At 39.8% G+C, this 20,855-nt stretch overlaps 1 protein-coding gene across 1 annotated transcript in view; it reads left to right on the top strand.

Annotated features, from left to right (window-relative positions):
• Positions 1–20,855, top strand: part of LOC306821143 (protein kinase C-binding protein NELL1-like) — a 225,987-nt gene that overhangs the window by 49,277 nt on the left and 155,855 nt on the right. Inside the window, exon 5 of the mRNA XM_079339382.1 lies at positions 20,000–20,096. Coding sequence (XP_079195508.1) covers positions 20,000–20,096 — 97 coding nt within the window. The remainder of the gene's footprint in view (positions 1–19,999; positions 20,097–20,855) is intronic.

Below are 20,855 nucleotides of genomic sequence, written 5' to 3'. Positions count from 1 at the left end.
AGCCAGGAAGGCATCACTTGTCCTTTTCTTGACGCACTCGCCTGAGAGACACACTGCGGACGAGCGGTGTAAATTGAGTAGATGTAATGCTCTGTCACCTCTCGGGGATGAAGAGCTGTGTGGATTGCGCGGTTGCATTGATTGTCCCCTCAGATGGCCATTATTTTCATCAGGTCGGTGGTTTTTCTATTAATTACGGCCGCCACGGCTGTCAGTCAGATGATTCTATAGTGGAGATGAAAGAGAGCCTCGGAAAGTTATTAGGGGGGAAAGATCAAAACATAATTGGATTAAATTGGAATACATAATGTAGCTTGCTTACAGTTCTGTGGCTGGGATGGGAGTTAATTAAGAGATAGTAAGATTATATCTGTGATTATGAAACTTTTTGAAGGGGGATGACTTCATAATGTAGTCAAGAAACTGGCATGTCAAAGACAGTATTGGACAGATATTTTGAAGCCTTATCCACATTGTGGATGAAAGTCCACACTAAGTGTTAAAAAATACATCTCAAATCAGTCAGAAGTTGAATCGTGCACTCAAAGTGTAACCTCTTAATCTCACAGCTCAACACTAATCATAATGATATATTACAAGCAGCTTCCTAATGAGTGGAAACTTCTCTTTAATAATATTTAATTCTCCCTGAAACATCTTTTCTTTAACTTTCCCCTCACTAGTAAACATTACTTTCAAATACAGACCAACGTTTGCCAAAGAAATTGAGTGACAGTGGACATTGTCACATCTGTTGGTACAGTTATGTGGGTAAGGGGAAAAAGATAATGAAAACTATTAATCTCTGCTGATCATTTCATACAGAATGTTAAACGACTACCAGCATTAGTTTTGGCCTTGAAAGCATTTTATTGTAGAACTATGGAATACACCTGTTGATACACAAATCCTATAATGCAATTTTTAAACGAGATAACGTACTGTCAGGTAACATAACTTACCTTCATACTTGTAGGTAGATTTGGTTAACAGTGCTGGTAGGACACATCAGACATGTTGCTGCAGGAGATCAAAAACGAACCCCTAACCTTCCGGTTGAAATACAGCCAACCGGAGCCACAGCTGCCCCTCTTGTCTGTCCTTTACTCTTAAAGAACCACCAATATCAACAGAATAATGGGATAATATGCAGGAAATAGTTTCTCCTTTGTATTCCTTGTGTTCCTGTTGTTCAAACGTCCTTGTCGCTGAGGTGGAGGTCGGAGCAGGCCGTGCATGAAGGAGGATAGTGGTGGTTAAGGGACGACAAAATAGATAGTTTACTTTAAAAAGTTTGAGAACACTATATACTTTGGTACCCCTTAGTAACCATAGTAACTACTGTAAGAGATTATAGTTAATGAGTCGTTAATGAGTAGACTACAGAGCAGATAATGAGGATTCTCTGGAGAGGAGACTCAGAGGCATTTGTTAATTAATCACGATTTCCTTCATATCTGTGGACTGACAAATCATTTTCTTCATTAGTAGTAATTGATTGACGGTTGATCAGCCATGGAAACTAGTCATGACTCTTTTCAACTCACTAAATAATTCAAAGTGATTTTTCATCGTTCTTCATTTCTTCAGCTGATATGTATTTGGAAACTTATTGTAAATTGCTCAAAAAGATTTATCTGAATTGTCATCTTCTAACCTCGTTTTAAATATTCTGTGTTTAAAATGTTGTCTTAAGCAGGTAATTAAAAGGTCAACTATCATTTAGAACAGCCAATTATGTCAGAAACATGGTTTTGCTTCGTCAGGCGGTGAAGCTGCTCCGTGAAGCTTTTTTTGAGGGATGTATGGCAGGTGAGTCTGTTAGTCACCATGGCTACCAAGCCCTTATTACTGCCAGTGATACACTGGGAAGGTATGTAGTCATTCATCACATCTTTAACTGACGGCATTTTATGTTTTATGTCCCACAGTCGACATAATCCCAAAATTTTTTTTTTTGTTACTTGAAGTGCAATGGACTCACAAAAGAGTCTTTGAACTGTGCAGTTTTAGATTACCTTAAAGGTCAGACAACAAAAGCTAATAAATCAAAATATATTTACTTTTGTTTGATAGTAACTACTCAAGGGAGTACAGCATGCGCCTTGTTTTATCCGATCAGATTTGGAAAGAGTTCAATCTTCTGATTTGAAGCTTTGGTACAGTTGAACACTGCAGCGAGGATACACTGTCCAGAATTACAAATCAGACTCTCCCAGAGGGCACTAATGAGGATAGTTTATTCAAGGTTTTTGTAGAGAACACTAATTGAGTCATTGTGAACAAATTTAGAATCCAACTGTCTTTTGCCTCAGTGTTCTCTCTGACTGCTTTCACAGCCGTAAATTTAGCTTTGATGACAAAAAAAAAAGGTTCAGAAAGATTGCATCCCACCTTACCTGATCATCTCTTTTCTCCTTAGAGCTGGGAATTACTGTACTTCTCAATACAAAACAAATCAGCAGAGCCATTAGGCTTGGATTTGCAAGTGGTTTGATTTATGCTTATGAAATGATTCCAAGTTTTCCAATGCGTGACAAAGTGTAGTTTCTAATCGTCTCTATATGGTTTAATGCAATGGCTGCTTCGAGTCATATTTGTCGGCCGTGGTTTTTTGGCTTCTCAAAATGTCTTTACTGGCTTCACCATCCTCTGCTTTTTTACAAATGCATGTTGTCAGGTGCATTGAGAGGCTTTCAGTGGTCACCAGAAGTGCCCCAACCAAATTCTTACAAACAGATATTTTGAGATATCCTTGCATCGAATGTCTGTGTCTCTGACACAGTTTGTTACAAAAAGCAAAAATCATCCAGCACTCTACAGGGCAACAGTTTCAATTTGTACCTGTCATTTTGTTTGACAGCACCAGGACGGTCACTCTGTCCAAGTGAAGAAATCTCACCTTAGTGTAGGATTTGGACTTTATCGGCTGGTAGATCAGACACATGGGTTCATGGAAACGTCCCAGTGTCTGCCCTTGTCTGAGAACGATCCAAAGAAATCAGTACAGAGGTAAACACTCTGGTGGCACTGTACTGAAGGAGCACAGGGAGACAGTGTTGTATTCACCTGGGGGTGGAACCTGTCACTGAAACCCGTTGAAATAGATAAGTACTCCATAAAAAAGAGAAACTGTATATCTGCACCAACATGAAGCAAACGTCTAAATTTGGCACAAAAAGAAGTGAACAGCGTCAGAGTTTCAAGATACAAAGAAAAACTGTTTCGCACTGAAACTGATGATAAGAATGCAAATGTAAGTCTTACTGAGGATATCAGGTTATACAGCACAGCTGCATGTAAGAACTGGGGCTGAATACTGAAGTCATTTGTCACATTATTTAAGTGGCGTTTACAGATGTTTTCCATGGTTCTCACATGGGCATTGCAGACTTTTTGTTGATGGGTTGTCTGCGAAACATCTCTCTATCTTGTCCATCGAGTCATGCAAGACAAGCCTCCACCCTGAGCTTTTAACAACAAAACAATTCCTCTGGTGCCACGAACAGAACATGAATCTGCACTTTGTTTGTGCCAGCTGCTGTTCCAAAAATTCAAGGTGGAGCATTTAAAAAAAGCTGCCTCATCTTCAGCAGAGACCTCTGTGGCAATGAGTTTATCTAAGAGGAGTTTGCTGAAATGGCTTCAGTTAAAGTTGTTATATAAATGTCCACTAAAGGCTGAACATGTTCTTTAAAGAAGAACAACACAGAGCCATGGGAAGAGGTTTTAAGTTTGGGGTGCTTTGAGTTGCATTTTTTTAATTTGCAATTGAAAGACTGTCGTGCTTACATAACTTATTGAGTACAACCTTTTAAGAAAAATTTCAGTGATAACTTTAAATTTTGACTTAATATAATCTATGACATGTATCAAATGTAGGGCCGATTGTGGTAGCTGGTCGCTTGGTTCCAAATACCAGTCTCTTGATACAGTGGTTTTGCAAATTGGCAATGGAGGATCTGGATGGCAAAATGAACTTCCGGAACCAGAGCTGCTGAAAAAGTGGGAGGTGGTCACTGTTGAGCTTTATGGTCACATTGAAAAGAAAGAAATCAGGCACACGTTCCACTTTGCTAGGAATTACCAGATTATAAGAAAAAAAATCACAACATTTCAGTCCCTGTGAACCTTTGTCACGTTGCCAGTTTGATGTCCTCTGGACCTACTTCAAGAGACAGTTGAATGTGCAAACGCCTCCTTTAAAACAGGGAAACGTTGATTTCCTCATACAATAATGAATCTACTATAATTTCCCTTAACATATAGACACTGATGCAAAACATGAATAGAATGATTGATTTTGGACAAAGCCCTTGTTTCTCTTGTTTTGACAATGCAACTCAAGAATGACTTGCGTCAATCTTTTTCCACTGAAGAACCAATTGTTTAACAGTGACCTGTAACAGGTGTTCCAATAACAAATCCAAGTGATTCATTAAGGGACTAGTCTTAAGGCTGCTTGACTTTTGAGTTTCGTCCTGACCAATCGTAGTTTCCTAACTCGCCTTGAACGGTTCTCTCCACTGCTGTGATTTTTCTCTTATTCTATCAATATTCTGTCTCTATGTGTAATTTTGTTTCTTCTGCTTATTGATTAATGTGGTTTGCCTCACAGCTCAGTGCAGCTCAGTGCAGCTAAGCTTATTCACAAGCACAACATATCTATTCACTGCTGACCTAATAAATGACCTTGATTAGTTATAGTTGAACTCAATAATGGCCCGAGTCAAATTTGTTAAATCATGAATGTTGCAAAGCCGCACTCCATCTATTCACTTGTTCTTTAATATGCTTCAACTCTAAGCACTGCCACACAGCAAGGACTTCAAAATCCTTTGAAATCTGCCGCAATGATGATATGAACCGCCAAGTCACGTTAAGATCAGTCATTTGATTTCCTCCAGCGAATGGTCATACTGATGAAGCCATGAAAGATTTCGACTGTTTAATGGTAGAGCATAGGATTTCTTTTTAAAGTAAAGAAGCAACAAACAAAAAATAATTTCACTGCTTTTTTTAAATCAGTTTTATAAAGAATGTAGTGTTACTTTTTCCCTTTCGCCCCTCTACTCTGCTTATCTGGTTCAGAAAGAAACAACAGAGCTGCCAACCATGGTGATAAATCTGCTCTGTTTTGCATTAAATAAATTCATTTAAAGAATAAAGTATAGTTTGACCCATGTGGATTAACAAAGAGACACAGGGTTAATGTCATGTGCAAAGTATTTTCAATTGCATAAATTTGTCTTGTCTTGCTAACATTGGAGCCAGTCAGCAGGCTGATGCTAGATCCATCCTAATATACTGTCTATATGATCTTGATGCAAAAGCAAAAGGCTTCTTAACTCTCCACAAGTACATCCACAGATCCCATAAAATTCATCAAGATTGTGTTTTCCTCATTAAGCAAAATAGCTGTTTTCAGAGTTCAGAATACCTTAGCTTGTATTTTTCTGCTCTTCTACACAAAAAAAGTTCTGACTTCAAGTCAAAGTCATTAACATCCTGAGCAAAAATCATTGTTCCATATTATCGCTGCTCTTTTTGTAAGAAATATTGCAACTCACCATTTTTGCATTTTGCTTGCGTTGCATTAGTCAGAGCATTACAGTGAACCAAGAACCTAGAAACTAAGAAATTCAGAACTAATAGAAATATATAATTGTATTCCATTTAGGAAGTAAAGGATGGTGGCAGTGTGTTCCCTATCAGTCTCAGGCTTTTTGAGTGCTCCACTTTTTCTATTATCAAATACATTTTACTGGAACACACACACACACACAAACACACAAACACACACACATACACACAGACAGACAGACAGATACACACATTTGTGTTATACCACCTGCCGCAGTGCAACTGTGGAGCCTCAACAAGGTCAAACACTTACACAACTGTCGTATGTAATTGCAATTTCCAAATTTTCCTAATTGAATTAGTGGCAGACACCCAGTACATACTCCCTCACCACACACTCACATCCTGCTCTTTGTTTTGGACCTGAATAGATAATCACACTTTTGGCTCTGCCTGTCACTTACAACCATGCGGTTGTCCTCGACACACAGAAGGTCATTTTATGTGCAGACCGGCTGGTGTTCCCCAGAGGGCCTTTGCTACTTGCAGCACTGTTCACATCCTGCTCCAAGCTCCTTCCCCTCCGCTGAGCTGCTTGTTATTCTGCACCAAGTTTAGCCAGTCCTGTGGTGCACATGTGATCCTCTGATGTGGTATGAGAGCTAACCTTCCAGCAGGGTTGAATTGAAATAACCGGTTTCTTCTTACCTGCTCCTTTGGGGTTAAGTACAAAAAAATTGGCTCCAAACAAAAGTAACCCCCCTCTCAAGATCTACTCAACCTCCTTTTTGCCTTTACTCCCCCCTCTTCTCCGCCTGCTTGTTTTTTTTTTACCCTCAGTGGACTGTACTGAAGAATTTGTTTTTCACCAAGACCAGAAAAATCTTCAGCTCTCCGAGCTGCCCAAGGATTTAAACCACGATACAGAACAACACCAAAAGTGTGCTTTTCTTTGAGTATTTCTGGCAGCAGAACTAAATATAGATTTTGTCCTGGGGTGACTGCTAGAGGAAAGGTCACTAGGTTATTAACATTAAAATAATTCACCACCTCAGGCACTTGTATGAGCTCGGAAAACTTTTAAATCTGCTAATGAAATACTGTGTCTGCTAGTTAGAGCTGAAAATGGTCTAAAGCTCAAAAACATCCAAAATGGTAAAGATCCATCATCCTTTTCGAAGGACTAATCTCATAATGGATTACTCTTAGTAATAACAAACAATACAAGATCCGAATAATGAGAAAAAGTAGCCTCCAATAAGCTTGTCCCCTAGTGGTTCAAATAAGTGCTTTTGTGTACCACATGGAATAATAAGAGGAAAACTCGTGAACACTTTTATCGTTGAAACTGAAAGACAGAAGCCTTTGTTCTGTATCCTGCCCGGGGTGTCTTCCAGCTCCTTTTCTGTTAAATAACTATAATAAATGCACATGCTTTTTTGTTGTTGTTGTGCTTTCTCTCTCTGCTGGAGTGTGAGACTGTGGGGGTTACAACAACAAGCTTTACACACATATCAAGGAGAAGCTTGACTTATGGATAAGCTGAATAACTGAATAACAATTACGCCTCATTTCGAATGTATGCAGGAAAGTGTGTAGTCAGAGGTCCAGTGAGGCTACTTGTTAGTCAAACCTCCCTTGATGCAGGTGGTTTGACATCTGCTGTAAAATGTTCACTTCAAGGTCAAGGATTAGACACATACTTATTGATACTACTCCATCAGCTTTACTGCAGTGTCTGAATCACTGCGTTGATGTTGAAAAAAATCTTTCAGATTTCAGGTTCTTTAAAATACAGAGTCAGTGAAAAAAAGAAAGGAAGGAATCTTCTTAAATGTTGTACTCTCCTCACATGTTTTTCTTGCTTGCAGCACTGTTTAAAACTCCAACACATGGACACAATCTGACACTGTGATGTTTCTGCGTAACTGCAGATGGTACAGTGTCGTGTTTAGAGATGCAAATATCGGTGTGTCTTAAACCTTTTTTTTAAAAAAGAGGAACTAACCCAGATATTTGGGTCATGCATCATATCTTCAGTATGGATGTTTCGTTGTGGTTGAAATGGTGTTGGGTTGGTCAACAACTTTGGATAGTTTTGGCGTGACATTTGGCAGGGCTGTTCTGGCACTTTAAAGCAAATTTAAGCAACTAAGTGATCCCTTATGTTCCAATTAAAGCTATCATTAAGTTGAGCTCTTTGTTTGCTTTGTTTGTGATTTCCATCGATCTCAATTTTAGTTGGTGCACAAATATGGCATTAATGTTGGACAGGCTTCTTCACCTACTTTGGAGGTCGCCACCATCTTGTGCTCGAGAATAGTCAAAAGTAACAAAGACAATAGACAAAACAACTAAATAAAGTGTAATATCTCAAAAAACACTTTATTTTTACAAATTGGAGATCCCTCAGATTAATCCCCACGACCTCTCCTGTGGCACTACAGAAGGTCAAACTAACAAATACATAAACAATTGATACCAAATGGAATTGGCTCAGCAAATGTTTTGCTTGGAGCAGTGATAAAATTGACCAAATCTCTGATCCCATTGAATGGATCTGCAGTGCAACAAATTGAGGTTGGATAATTGGCAAAAGAAGATCAACAGTAACAAAACACATTAAATTTGGTCTTGTAAAAATAAACATTTACCGGTAGATTTAAACCAATCTGCTCTGAAAAAAAGTGCCGTGGGAGCATCATTCCTACAAGTGTCCTCAACCAATCCGTTGTCTTGTTATCTAACTACCTGTTAATAAATAACTAATGGCAGCCAGTAGATGGACATTTGGTTTTAGCCACAGTTAGGAAAGCAGATGCTTGAACAGCAGGGAGACATAGCAATGGAGAGGCATTTACGTGGCCTGAATTAACCAGAAGCTTGGCTAACGGTGGAGTCTGATCTGCATTATTCATCTCATTTGGCCCATAAATCATCCCGGGACATCAATGTTTAAGATGTAGTTACGGCATTAACGAGCTGTTTTTGTGCCTAAAAGTGGGGCTGTTATTGGTTTTATTAGGAGCAAACTGCCACTGGCCACTGTTTTACTTGATTTCTTTCCCTCACTGTTACACTGAACACATTATCAGAAATCTCACTGCAGCCGTATGTGTTTCTGTTACTGTGTGATGACTTCAAAAATCTTTATTGAAAACACATGAGCTCTCCCTGTCGCCTCTTTTATCCTCTTTCTGTTTGTCTCGTTCTGTCCCATCGTGGCAGTTTTGAAAATTGTCCTAATTAATTCTTCAAAACAGCTGACAGTCAGCACTGATGGCTTTTGCATAATAACCGATAATATTCTGACACTGACAGAAAGTAGAAACACTTGATTTCTAAATGCAAATTATGTGAAGACAATGTTCGAGGTAATCTTAAAAATGGTGAATAAGAACAACTGGATCAGTTCAGCAAATATGAAGAACACAAGGTGTTTGCATTGGGTTCATTCAGAGCTCCATGCTGCTTTAATTCAATTATATTTTAGCTGTCTTTTTCTCGCCATAAATTACAAGTATTTATTTTTTATGGCAACTATTTTTTCCTCTCTTTTATTCCCAAATTCTGTTCACGCAGTGCTGTTAGTGTCAGTGTTCATTTAAAGAATCAAATTAAGGCTCAGAGAGATTTGCATTAGATCTTTTAAGGTTCCTGAATTTCAAAGATCAACATATTTATGCAAAGAGAGAAGCGGCAATGACTTTTGAACTGTTCTTCATTCATTTGCCTTCGTTCAGATTTCTACGTAGTCTATGAAATATTGTCTGTTTCATTACTCACTTGGCTAATGAAGGATGGGAGACATTGGGGGCTCTCCTCCTTAAAGATCTTATAATGACATGGGACTCGTACTGCTTTTGTGTCCAGCAGCTAGAAAATGACATTTTGCTTTGCTCATTAAAGAAGCCAGTGAGCTGGAAGGTATGTTCAGTCTTCTTTTCCTTTTCTTTCTTACCTGCTAAACAGCTCATCAGCTCGGCCAATACTATCATTAGGACAAGAACAAGGCTGTTAGACTGGAATGGAACATTTGCATAACGATAGAGTTAGCAATGAAGCTAAACCTCTTCTGAAAAGCTCTGTCCATTTGTCAGCCTCTTTCCATCTTTGCATATAAAGAAACACCTGGCATATAACAGGGCACAGTTTTTCAGATATCCCATAATCCATTTGGTGTTGTTGTTTTATAATAGGGTTATGTCTGGGGAGATTAAAAGCCACAGAAAATACAAATCCACTACAGGCTTCTAAATGTACTTGATCTTATGGTATAAATAACGTCTGAAAATTTTCAAAATTCAGAAGTAGTCATTGGTTTCTCTAAACTTTCATGACTTTATTATTTGAATGTTCTCATTTAGTAATGCTTTAAGTGTCTGTCTTGTATCTTTTTCTGCTATTATTGGTATTTCTGAACCACTTTGAATTGTTCTTACCGCCTTTAAATCTTCTTCCTTCGTATTGCTGTTATCTGTTTTTATCCGCTTTGAGCTCTTATTATTTCTTTGTCTTTTAATTGATTACATCATCTAAAATATTGGGTCCTCTTGGTACCAGCTCACAATGGGTTCTTCTGTTGATTGGGTTCTTATGATGGTTCTACTGGTGGTTCTTTTGATTAGTCTATAGGTGGTTCTCATGATGGGTTCTTAAGATGTTTTCATGGTGGTTCTGAAGATTGGTTTTGTGAGTGTTGGGATAAAAATGTTTGTTGGGTATTTTCATTTGGGTGTTGGATGTTTTTTATGTTGTTCTTGTTTTTTTGCTTTGTTCTTTTTCTCCTTCACTGTATGTCAACTGACTTTGTGATGTTAAGTTTTTAAAGGTTCTGTATAAATGAAATTAATACTAATATTTGGTTGGCATTGGGCTTTAAGCTCTAGTTTATTATACAATTAATCATATAAAATCCACTCAAAGGCTGTTTACACTGAGCAGAAATATTGTCTGCAGTAAAGAGTGCAGTTAATATCATACAGCTTTAGGTGTTAACTTCCAAACTCCGATGTCTATTTTCAGCTTCTTAAGTGTGATGCTAATATTTTTTTAAGTAACAGCAATATTATAGCCTTAATAAACCAATACTTTAGCATTACATTAAATGTTTGAGAACTAATTAAGGCATCTCCAGTTGCATGGTGTATGCTAATTGCTTACATTGATATCTCGCTCTTCAGTAACCAATTGAAGTGATTACCTGCAGATGGCAGCTGTCTCCTTTGAAGCTGACTCATTTAACTCAAAATGTTGTTTTTGGGCTGCACATTTTTGATTTTCACCTGCAGCATTGTTTGTGCAAAGGCAGGCGGATGCCAGTCGGGATGCCATTTGCCACAACCGTGCTTTGTTCAGTTTAACAGAAACCATTTGCTCTATCTTGTACCAAACTTTATGTTTTTTTTATAATTCAAAGACACATTTCTGGAGGATTTAGTCATAGTAAAACCATGCATGACGATTTCAAACTATTTCTCCATACGAGCAGCTCAAGTGTAACACTTTAATTTCCTGTGAAGGGCAGTGCCCAGGCTGCTCAGCAGAGCGTCAAGCATTCATTACTTTATTACTTCATCACTGACGCCCATGCTAACGGGGAAGGTGTTGCACAGAGAATGATAATGAGTCAAAATCAGGTTAATAATGCCACATGATGCAGTCTGTCCCCTTCACACCTTTGCCCTTCTCCTCGGCAAGCTTTGGGAGTTTCAAACACTTGGCACCTTCGACCATGCAGCTCTTTTTGTTTTACTTTGTGCTTGCATTGTCACAGATGCACTCGATAAGAAGCGCAATGAAAGCGCAGAGGAAATTATATGTGGCCCCTGGGTCTCTAATCAATGAGGTAACTCCAGCAGAATAACCCACATTTAGATCAATGTGTGGCTGCAGTTCCAGTGCAGCAGCTCTCACAGACCTCTACGAGTAATTACTGCTCCTGCCCTCGCAAGCCTAATGAAGGAAATTTTTAAATGTCAATGAGCGCTGGTGGAAAGTCTTTTCTTTCAATTGATTTTCTGTAATGTGTTCCTCATGTGAGTCAGGCTGTGCAGACAAAAGTCTACCATTTAAGAAGGTTTTTCAATCAGTGTTACTGGCCTGCTATTCCACTGATGCAACACACATTATTTTCCATCAGGTTGCACTAATCACCTGACTTTGATTTGAGGCCTGAGCGGGTGAATTAGAAATCAAGAGCTGAATAGAAACTAGTGCTAATTAGTTTTTAATTTAATTTTCCACTATAAATATTTTCACTTAATGGTCATTTTTGGGCTTTCTGCCTTTTGTTAAGAGCTCATACGGGGATAATAAAGACAAACAGCATAAGGAGAAAGTTCCTGGACATGTTACTCTGGCTTATACAAGTCGGGGCTTGATGAATCCCAGCTCGGTCACCTTGTAAGACCTGAAAAAAACAAACTCTATTTTTCATCTATTCAGCCAGGGCACACCAGTGATTACTAAGAACAGTCTGGTTGACTACCGAGATCAGGAGGTTGTAGGTTACTGGAAATACAGCTGACAGCTCTTAAAGCAAATGAAATATGCAACATTTGGATAAAAGGTGTGTTATACCTTTTAACAGTGAGAATAGCAGCTCTCCTTTCTCGAAGGCACGGCTCGACCATTCGTTTACCACAGTATGTAACTTTGGCAGCGGGCCAAGTTTGTCTTGCTTGAAGTGTGCATCGTCTTCAGTTGAAGAAGCAAACTGGCCAGCAGTCATTTTTGCAGAAAATCTGGTATTTATACTGTACCTTCTCATGTGAGTGTGTCCTACCACAGTAGCAGAGTAGCCTTGCCTTATGTTAACAGGACATGCGTCATGTTGGAATAATCTGGTTCTGTCCTGGGACAGCAAAGATAGTATTAGAAATGATGGCCTTGACTTGAACTGGTGTTTACAGCAAGACAGAAGAGGGCTTGTTATTAAGTGGGGAGACTGTGGAGGAAAAATCAATATGATGCACACAGTATAGTAGTCATTGAATGTAAAAAGCACAATACGATGCTGAAGTGTGCATCAATGGAGACTTCCACTCTTTCAAATTGTGGACATACCCGTGATTAAGCATGTTTCTTTTTAAGCAGGACACCCTTCATTTTCTCCAAGTCTCCATGACTTGTTTCACATTACTGCTCTGCAACAGTCATTAGTGTTGTACCTGGCTATCTGCAACAGTTGCCCTAACATCTTGTTGTGTGATGAATTCATACTTGGCTCGTGATTTGTGGCCCAAGCTTTGTCAGCCTTCTGCCATCATTAGCCCTCTGTGAGCCTCCATCATCCTGCTGTTCAACTCTTTGACTTCACTTTTAAGGAGCAGATCTGAGGCTGTTAGTCCTCTGCAATAGCCCTCCTGTGTCTCAGGTTCACTGCTGCCTTGTGTAAGGTGTGATGGAGTGTGTCATTACTGTAGCCTCCCTGCACTCAGCACAGCAGGGTCCCACCCACCTCATGCGGGCAGGCGCCCCGGCTCCGGGCCCCCAGATGGCAGTTATACGGAGGAGGAGGACAGGAGGAGCTTCCTGCGACAAGGAGACCCAGGGGACACACACATCCAGACAAGAGTGTACACACACAGTCTTACCAGCCTCACCATCTCCTATTTTTTTTTTCTTTCTATTGAATATATCTGCAGCTACAGTAGACGTGTCTTATCAGAGAAGGACAGGAGCTTCTACCAACAGATAAGGTCATTGTCGAGGTGAAGTAATTACAGAGATCTTAGACAAGAGGAAGCAGGCATACTGTTCCTTTGGGAATTAGGTGACACAGCCAGATTAGACTCTATCTTCATCTACATGTAGGGAACACCAGTCCTATCCATGCACCAAGCTGGGGGAAAAGGGAATTTGGGTCATTTTATCCATTAAATGTGATATATCTGCCGCCTTGTGTCAATGTGCTCCAGTTTTAGGTAACAGTTTATTCTCCTTTTTAAAGCTATGCTCTAGTTCTTATCGGTATAGTCTGCTTTTTTTTAATCTTCTGCATAGCTTTGCCGAGGTAAAAAAAACCAAAAAAAAACACATGTTCATGGGGGTAGAAAATCCTTTTCTGCCCATATTTTATTTTTTTATTTTTTTTATTAAGAATTTCTACCTCCCCAAAAAAGGTTCTCTTAGAGTGGGTTTAACAACACATGGGAATATTGACTCAAATCACAGGTCTGCCATTTGAGAGCATAATGCTCAACCGCTGTAGGTGGCAGAGCTCCAGTTTGAGTGGAGCTGCTACAGTTTGATTTGTTCCAAGCTCTTAAGCGGTATGAGAGAGACCGGCAGATACCCTTTTAGAAGTAGAAGCCTTTTCTTTATCTCACCCTGGCCTCAATTTCAAACTCAGCTCGGATCTACCACTGAATAAGATTAATGTCTTCTTGTATTATGTTGGCTTTATGCAAGCATAACACAGTATAAACAGAACATTAGCATAAGGAAAGTGCTGAACAGTTGCTCTCACTGTACAGCATAGGAGAAACTCACATTAATGAGGCAGAATTGATATCCAATCTCAGCAAACGGGCTGTAGCTGAGAGGTCAGATTATTATAACTACATGAAAGTCACTGTGGTATGACTTGTGTGTACAAAAGAAAAAAACATGTCGCGATAATTCTTGTACATGGTGTTCCCATTATATCTTCACTTCCGTCTTCATCCGTACCCGGTAACTTGTGTGTTTGGTATTTTGTACTCCATGGTGGTACCGTGAAGAATGTTTCAGCTTGGCTTGCACAGCTGAGCGGCACCATGATGAAGACATTTACTGCGGGCGCTGAGACAGAACTAAAGTCAAGGCAAGTTTGTGTATACACTCTGAAATCCCATGCAGTGTTTCAACGGGCTCACAACAGTATCTGACACAGCTTGAGATCTTAAAGAAGACAAAAAACAAAATCCTCCTGAAACATTACAACATAAGGAAGAGGAAGGCTGCTTTAAAAGAGTAAAACAAGCAAAGCTATCTCCAAGATATGTTTGTTTGCTGTTAAGTGGCTTTTTTATAATTGTTTTTTTTTGTGTGTTGAAACATTACTCTTTTGCATATTACATTGCCTGGCAACATTTTTCTCTTCTTTCTAGTTCTCAAATGTTTTTAATTGTGCAGCAAAGGAGTTGAAGGACTGTGTAACTGTGTTGCTTTTCATAAAGCAGGACCTACACTCTACAGCTTTTTAGATCAAGCAGCAACTTCCGCTCTTGAAAAATGAAGCAAATGCGTAAGCGCAAAATCCTGCAGTTCTTCGAGTGTCCACTTGAGGCTGACTCTAGGAGCAGATTAGCATCACTGGCACAAACTGTACAGGGGTGACAGTTTTAAAGAGTTAGGCTCGCAGCTGGCATGATTGACAGGTGAGCACGATGTAACGGTTCATCAAGAAGCGTAACGTCGTCTCAGCTCCAGCTCTCAGCCTGTCGTTAGGTTGACTGAAAGTTAGGTTGAAACAGGATTTCCAGCATGGCGACTGCTGCTGATGATCCCTCGGAGCCCCCCTTGTGTAACAGAGGGCTGATGTCACTCCGGCCTCGTCCTATTTACAATCTCTGGTTGAGATGTATTCTACAGTACACCTGAGGGAAACCGTTATGATTTTGGTTAATGAAACAATAAAAAACAATCGATTAACCCTAACCTTTCACTTTGATCCTGCTGCAGCATTAGAGAGACAGCTCATTTGTTTCTTACGTTGTTACTAAGTCAAATCAATATATAGTCAGTGGAAACTTTGTTCTGGTATGAATATTTAAAGATACTGCAAATGAGGTCATTAAAACCTCTGCTCGCTATGACAATAAAAACTGCAATTCCAGGCTGTGTTACATTGTCTTGGCCTTGGTGTTGATGTTTAGTACCTGTGCTTTATGAAGAGGATTTTTTTGAAAACAGGTTGATGACAGATTGATGGTTACTATACCATTTAAAGGTGAGAGAGTAGTAAATCAGTCAGATAATTTATTGAGTTTTTAAAATGATAGATGACAGAGACGTTTTTGCTGGGAAATTGAAAACATGATGCCGAGGATTGTGGGTAGTTTAGTAATTGTCCCAGAGATTGGGGAAAAAAAGGAGGTTGTTACTATACAATCTTGTGTCTTCAACAGGAGCATATAAAAGCATTTCAGAGTTGTGGTAGCTCGTGGTAACTCTACCCTGGAGTTAAGAAATTATGGCTAATAATCAAATCTGCTGTGGAGAAAATGGAAGGGATTTTTTCCTTCAGTGAACCACACTGTTGAGCCTAGCATACACCTTCATTAGACTTCATGATGTTTTGTATCTTACAAAGCTCAAAGTGTCAGATCAGGTGAGCATAGAGCCGTCTGTTTTATTGTGACTTGAACGACAGTCCCTGACCAATGCTAGTGACCAACCTAGTTAAGGTCAAAGAAGGAGGCTCGAGCTGGGGGACACAACCAAATCAAAACAAACCAAATAAATACATTATTTTCTAGAATGATTAAGTGGGGGAAGGTGAGCAACCACCACATAAATTGAATCCTCGGGGGAAACTGGTTAGGTAGTGAATCCCAAGTAACATTTTGCCTTTAACAGCATTCAGGACAATCTTTTTTTTTTAGTTTCCTGACCATATTGCTACAGTAGTTTTAACTCCTGTACCTCCAGGAATGTGACACATCCCAGCTCGTGCTTTTGGCTGAGGATAAACAGAGTCATTTCAGAATTGTGTCCCACAGTGAGGGGACTGATAAAAAAAAAAAAAAAAAAAAAAAAAAACTTCAACTCTCAATTTCTTACTTCTGTCTCCCTGGCAGTGAAAAGACACAAACATGACAGAAAGTGTCTCAAACTCAATGAGTGGAAAATTGGAAGTGGTCTGGAGTTTTTAGAGTGGCTGACAGATATTGGCAGAGCAAAAAATGAAGGCTGTGATTGAGATTGTTCTTTTTGAACAGGAGCTGTGACGGCTGCCAAAGACCAAAATATTGGTTCTCACTTTTGAAGATGAAAGCTGTCGGTTTAAGCATGTTCTGACTTGTAAGCCTCAAGATAGACGATAGACACAGCTTTTGCTAGTTTGTTACTTTTTTTTTGGTGTTTATTTAGTCTTATTAATAGATTTATCTTATCACATGCTTGAGATGAAATGTGGGAAAAAGCCAGCCAGTGTAGCTCACATCCTGACTGCCCGAGATTAAATATAGTTTATTCAATTCACTCGGTAAATCGGTGGAAACGAGGTGGCCTGGCAGCTTATTGAAGTGGACTGTCAACAAAGTATGTGTTATGTACTCAGATGTGGATTTATGCAGTGTCTAGCATACAGAGCTTCTACTGCTCGAGCCGGCCATAATGCACCACTTTCCACATCTCATCTTTTTTCCCTTTGCTACATCCTCGTCATTCGGATGAATGATGGCCGAGTCTCTTCACACCTGCCTGGGTCTTCCTTCTGTATCAAGATGTGGTTCTCTCTCTCACTCACATCCACACAGACAAGATGAAGGTTAAGAGGTGCTGTGTAGAAGTGGAGCACTGCTGCCCTATTTTTCTGGTTATGGATGAAGTGATAGCTCCGGTTTATCTGGCTACACTGTGTCATGAATTCTCTGCAAGACACTTCACACACAACTAGTTTTTATTCATTAGTATTACCTTTCTCAAGATTTAGCAACAGCCCAGTACCACTGCTTATTCCACTTAGAAATCATACTATTTTGTATTTACTCGTGTATTTGGCGTCACCCTTGCTTAATGGTCAACTAGTAATGTGAAATATACTGCAGATGGAGAATTTGAGCTCAGAAAAGACTGTTGTTACAGGCATGACATTTTCATTTTGACTGTGCGAGCTGTCACCGCGACCTGACTCCAGATTGGCGGAAGGAGACGGATGGATGGATAGGTGGATGAAATGGGTGTTTCTGATTCGACATGAAAAAAAAGTTTGTCAAGTTAGTGGTGCTGGTAGCCTATTGGTTAGTGCCCCATGTGAAGAGGATTTGGTCCTACAAGTGGACTGTTTGCATGGTGCACAAAGGATTTATTGTGTGTGCTGTTCAGAGTTTCATCTGCAGGTGGCTATAATCAGGCCATTGTCGAACTATTTTAAATTAAAACACAAAATGAACTAATGTTTCAGATTCATCAATCAGCTTATCATAGCTCTGAGGACAAATACAGACAGTTTAGCTAATGTTGCACATGTGCTCTGACTGCTAACCATACAAAGGATTTAAAAGCATTTATAACTCAGAGGAAATGAGTGATTTTCAGTCACAAGGGTTTCTGCACCCTCTTCTGATTCTGATGACTCAAACATATAAAGGTGCTGGGCCGTTACTTCCTGTGTTATTTAAAAAGGACCAGCTTTGACAAAGTGCCAAAAAAAGACTAAATAATGAATAATCCCTGTCAACACAAACCTCAGTGACAAATGCATGGCATTTCAGGTGACTGCTCCATGACAAAATGTTTTTTTGTTGTGGTTGAGCGCTTTAAATTTGAGCTAACAGCAGCAGGTAATGTTCAATTTGTCTAACCTTTCATGCATAGGTGGGCAATTTGAATGCAACTGAGGGATCATGGACTCCACTGTTGAAACTGTGAAATCTTATTATCTTTATGAAGAAAGTGAAAGGCTATTGCTAATATTCTGAAGTCTGCAATTTTCAATATTTAGTTTATTTTTTATTTTATTTAAAGGGTTCTTTTGTCATTTAAAGACATAACATAAGAGACAAGGCCTGTAAATTTCCATTAATCAGACACCATTTTTAAATAAAGTCTTCTCTGGTGTGTCTATAGTAATTACTCACTGGATCCTGCAACATGGTGATTGAAAAGTGCTGTTAATGATGCTGTAAAGTATGCCGATTTATCATGTCATCTATAATGAGCTGTTGATGGCTGCAGTCTGTGGTGTCAGGACATGAAAAAAAAAGTCTGGGAGCACATCCCTTTTCTGCTTGGCATTACTTCTGTCCTTCTATACTTCTATAAGTTTCCTGCATGAACACTTCTAAAATGGTTCCCAGTGAAAAGCCTCATTCTTTTCTATCACATTCCAGCAGTATCAATGTTAAGATCACATCCACACAACATCTTTGAGGGTTCATTTTTGGACACTTTCGCGCCTTTATTTGAGAGAAGGGACAGTGGCTAGGTAGTCAGTAACCGTGGTGAATGAAAGGAGCTACAGGTCGGATTCGAACCTGGCCAGCTCGCTTGCAGAACTCAACAGTGTGTTTCTAGAAGTAAGAAAAAACATTAACTCATTTTCTCCGTTGCGGATGTGATTATTAACCATCCAAAGTAGATTCACTACCAGCTACGTGCTTCTGATATCAACCTTCATATTTGTTTGCGATCTACGAGAAAAGAAAGCACTACCTACGATCATAAAATGTATCAGCGACGTCTCTGATTGGTGGAGCCCCCTGTTACCATGGCGATGTTTCCTGTCCTTAAGTTCCATTGTGCAAATTGATAACACGTTAGCAAATAATATATGAGCTTTGAAGCAGAAGCACTGACCCAAACAGAAATCATGATTTAACTCAATTTCTCTTCAGAACCATGATTTATTTCTACTTTGTGCAGGACTGGTTGCTTGTATTTGGGTCAGGCCTCCTTGGTGTTTATTTGAAGGGGAACATCGGCAGTCAACAGTGCGTTCTGGCAAACGCTGCCCTGCACTGTGAGAGCTGCAGAGCTGCACAGATTAGCTGCATAAACTACGTTTGACTTCTTCACAGTGAGTAGTTTAGCTCGGTGTTAATGACAAAACGTAACATTTAATGGCCCAGTGCATTTAGCTCGTATGGTGTGTTTTACAGTACAGCTTGTAAATGACTAATACATGGCTCTTTACATACAGAGAAGAAGAGAGAAATCAGCTCCCTACTCTGAGTGTGTCTCTCTGCATGGGCTCATGGAGTGAAGAGGAGGAGTAGACAGATTGTTCCCTGACATCCTCACACAGGCCCATCTGAGCTCACTAGCATCGTTAAGCCCACCTTATTGGAGGAAAAACTGGTGCTGAACAATGCTGAGGGTGTTTGCCTTGATAATGCCAAAGTCTGTTTGTGTCTGTGTCAGGCGTTGGGCAGTTAATCCAGCCTATGTCCCACGTCCAGATATCAATACCGTGTTAGAGAGCCGTGGGGCGAGACAGGCTGTCATGCTTGAGGAGAGCAGCCATGCTCCTCGTTCTCTGCTTCTCATGAAGGGGCGTGGGAGGCAGGCGAGGGATGGAGGGAGGGAGAGGACATGCACACGGTTGGTTGGATTTACTCTGACATTCAGCTGTATTGGATCAGTGTTTCTGCCAGACCGGGACTAAAAGAGAAATTGTGTGTGAGTATGTGTGCGTGTGTGTGTGTGTGTGATTGTTTGTGTTTGTCGTTATTATAACCAAACATTTTTGATTTGTTGTTTGCAGGATTTACGAGCGGGTGATAGACCCTCCTCAGATGGAACTCACCCCAGGCAGCGGAGTGTGGCTGGGCCAGCACAGTCACAAGCATGGCCTGTTTAAGGTAAGACTTCAGAGATGATACACACACACACACACACACACACACACACACACACACACACACACACACACACACACAGGCACACACTTCATGAGACCACACTATCAATTTTTTCCACTATAGTTGCACCAGTGTTCACCTTCATTGAACATGTTTTAAATGAACAGAACAGCTGAATTATCTAGTTATGAAAGAAACATTAAACATTGTGTGCTGAACATGGATTTATAGCACCAATATGGTAACACTTTTGGTGTGCTTTTCAAAGTAACATGAACATACCTATATTTAGACAAATCTTATGTTCTGACTTTGTTTCCTGTTAAACAGTGTAAAAATACCAGCTCCTCAGACAACACATGAGCTTAAATCAGAATCGTTTTTTATTGCCAAGTACATTTGCATATACAAGGAATTTGTCCTGTGGGGGGTGAGGGGACATTGTTCATGAGGCTGACAGCTGAGGGGAAGAAACGTGAAGTAAGCTAACCTGATTTTTACTTGGTACTTTTTAAAGGATTAAGTGGCCATATTTGCACTAGACTTGTGTGTGAGCAGGAAGCCAAGCAGGAAACACAAGAAAGACGCTTGACGGGTTTACAGAGGAGCAGTGAAAAGCTTAACATTTGCTTTGAAACACTTATTTCCTCAGTCCGTTAAAACACAGTCGATTTTTAATCACTGCTCATTCTCTCAGACTCCTGCATGCACTCCCAGCAGGAAGGGTACGCGTTTGAGAGCCACCAAGACATGCACATG

Source organism: Symphodus melops (assembly GCF_947650265.1).
Source record: "Symphodus melops genome assembly, chromosome: 3".
In the NCBI taxonomy this organism is placed as follows: Eukaryota; Metazoa; Chordata; class Actinopteri; order Labriformes; family Labridae; genus Symphodus; species Symphodus melops.
The sequence above is the reverse complement of the archived record's forward strand: the minus strand, read 5'-3'. Positions and strand labels throughout refer to the sequence as shown.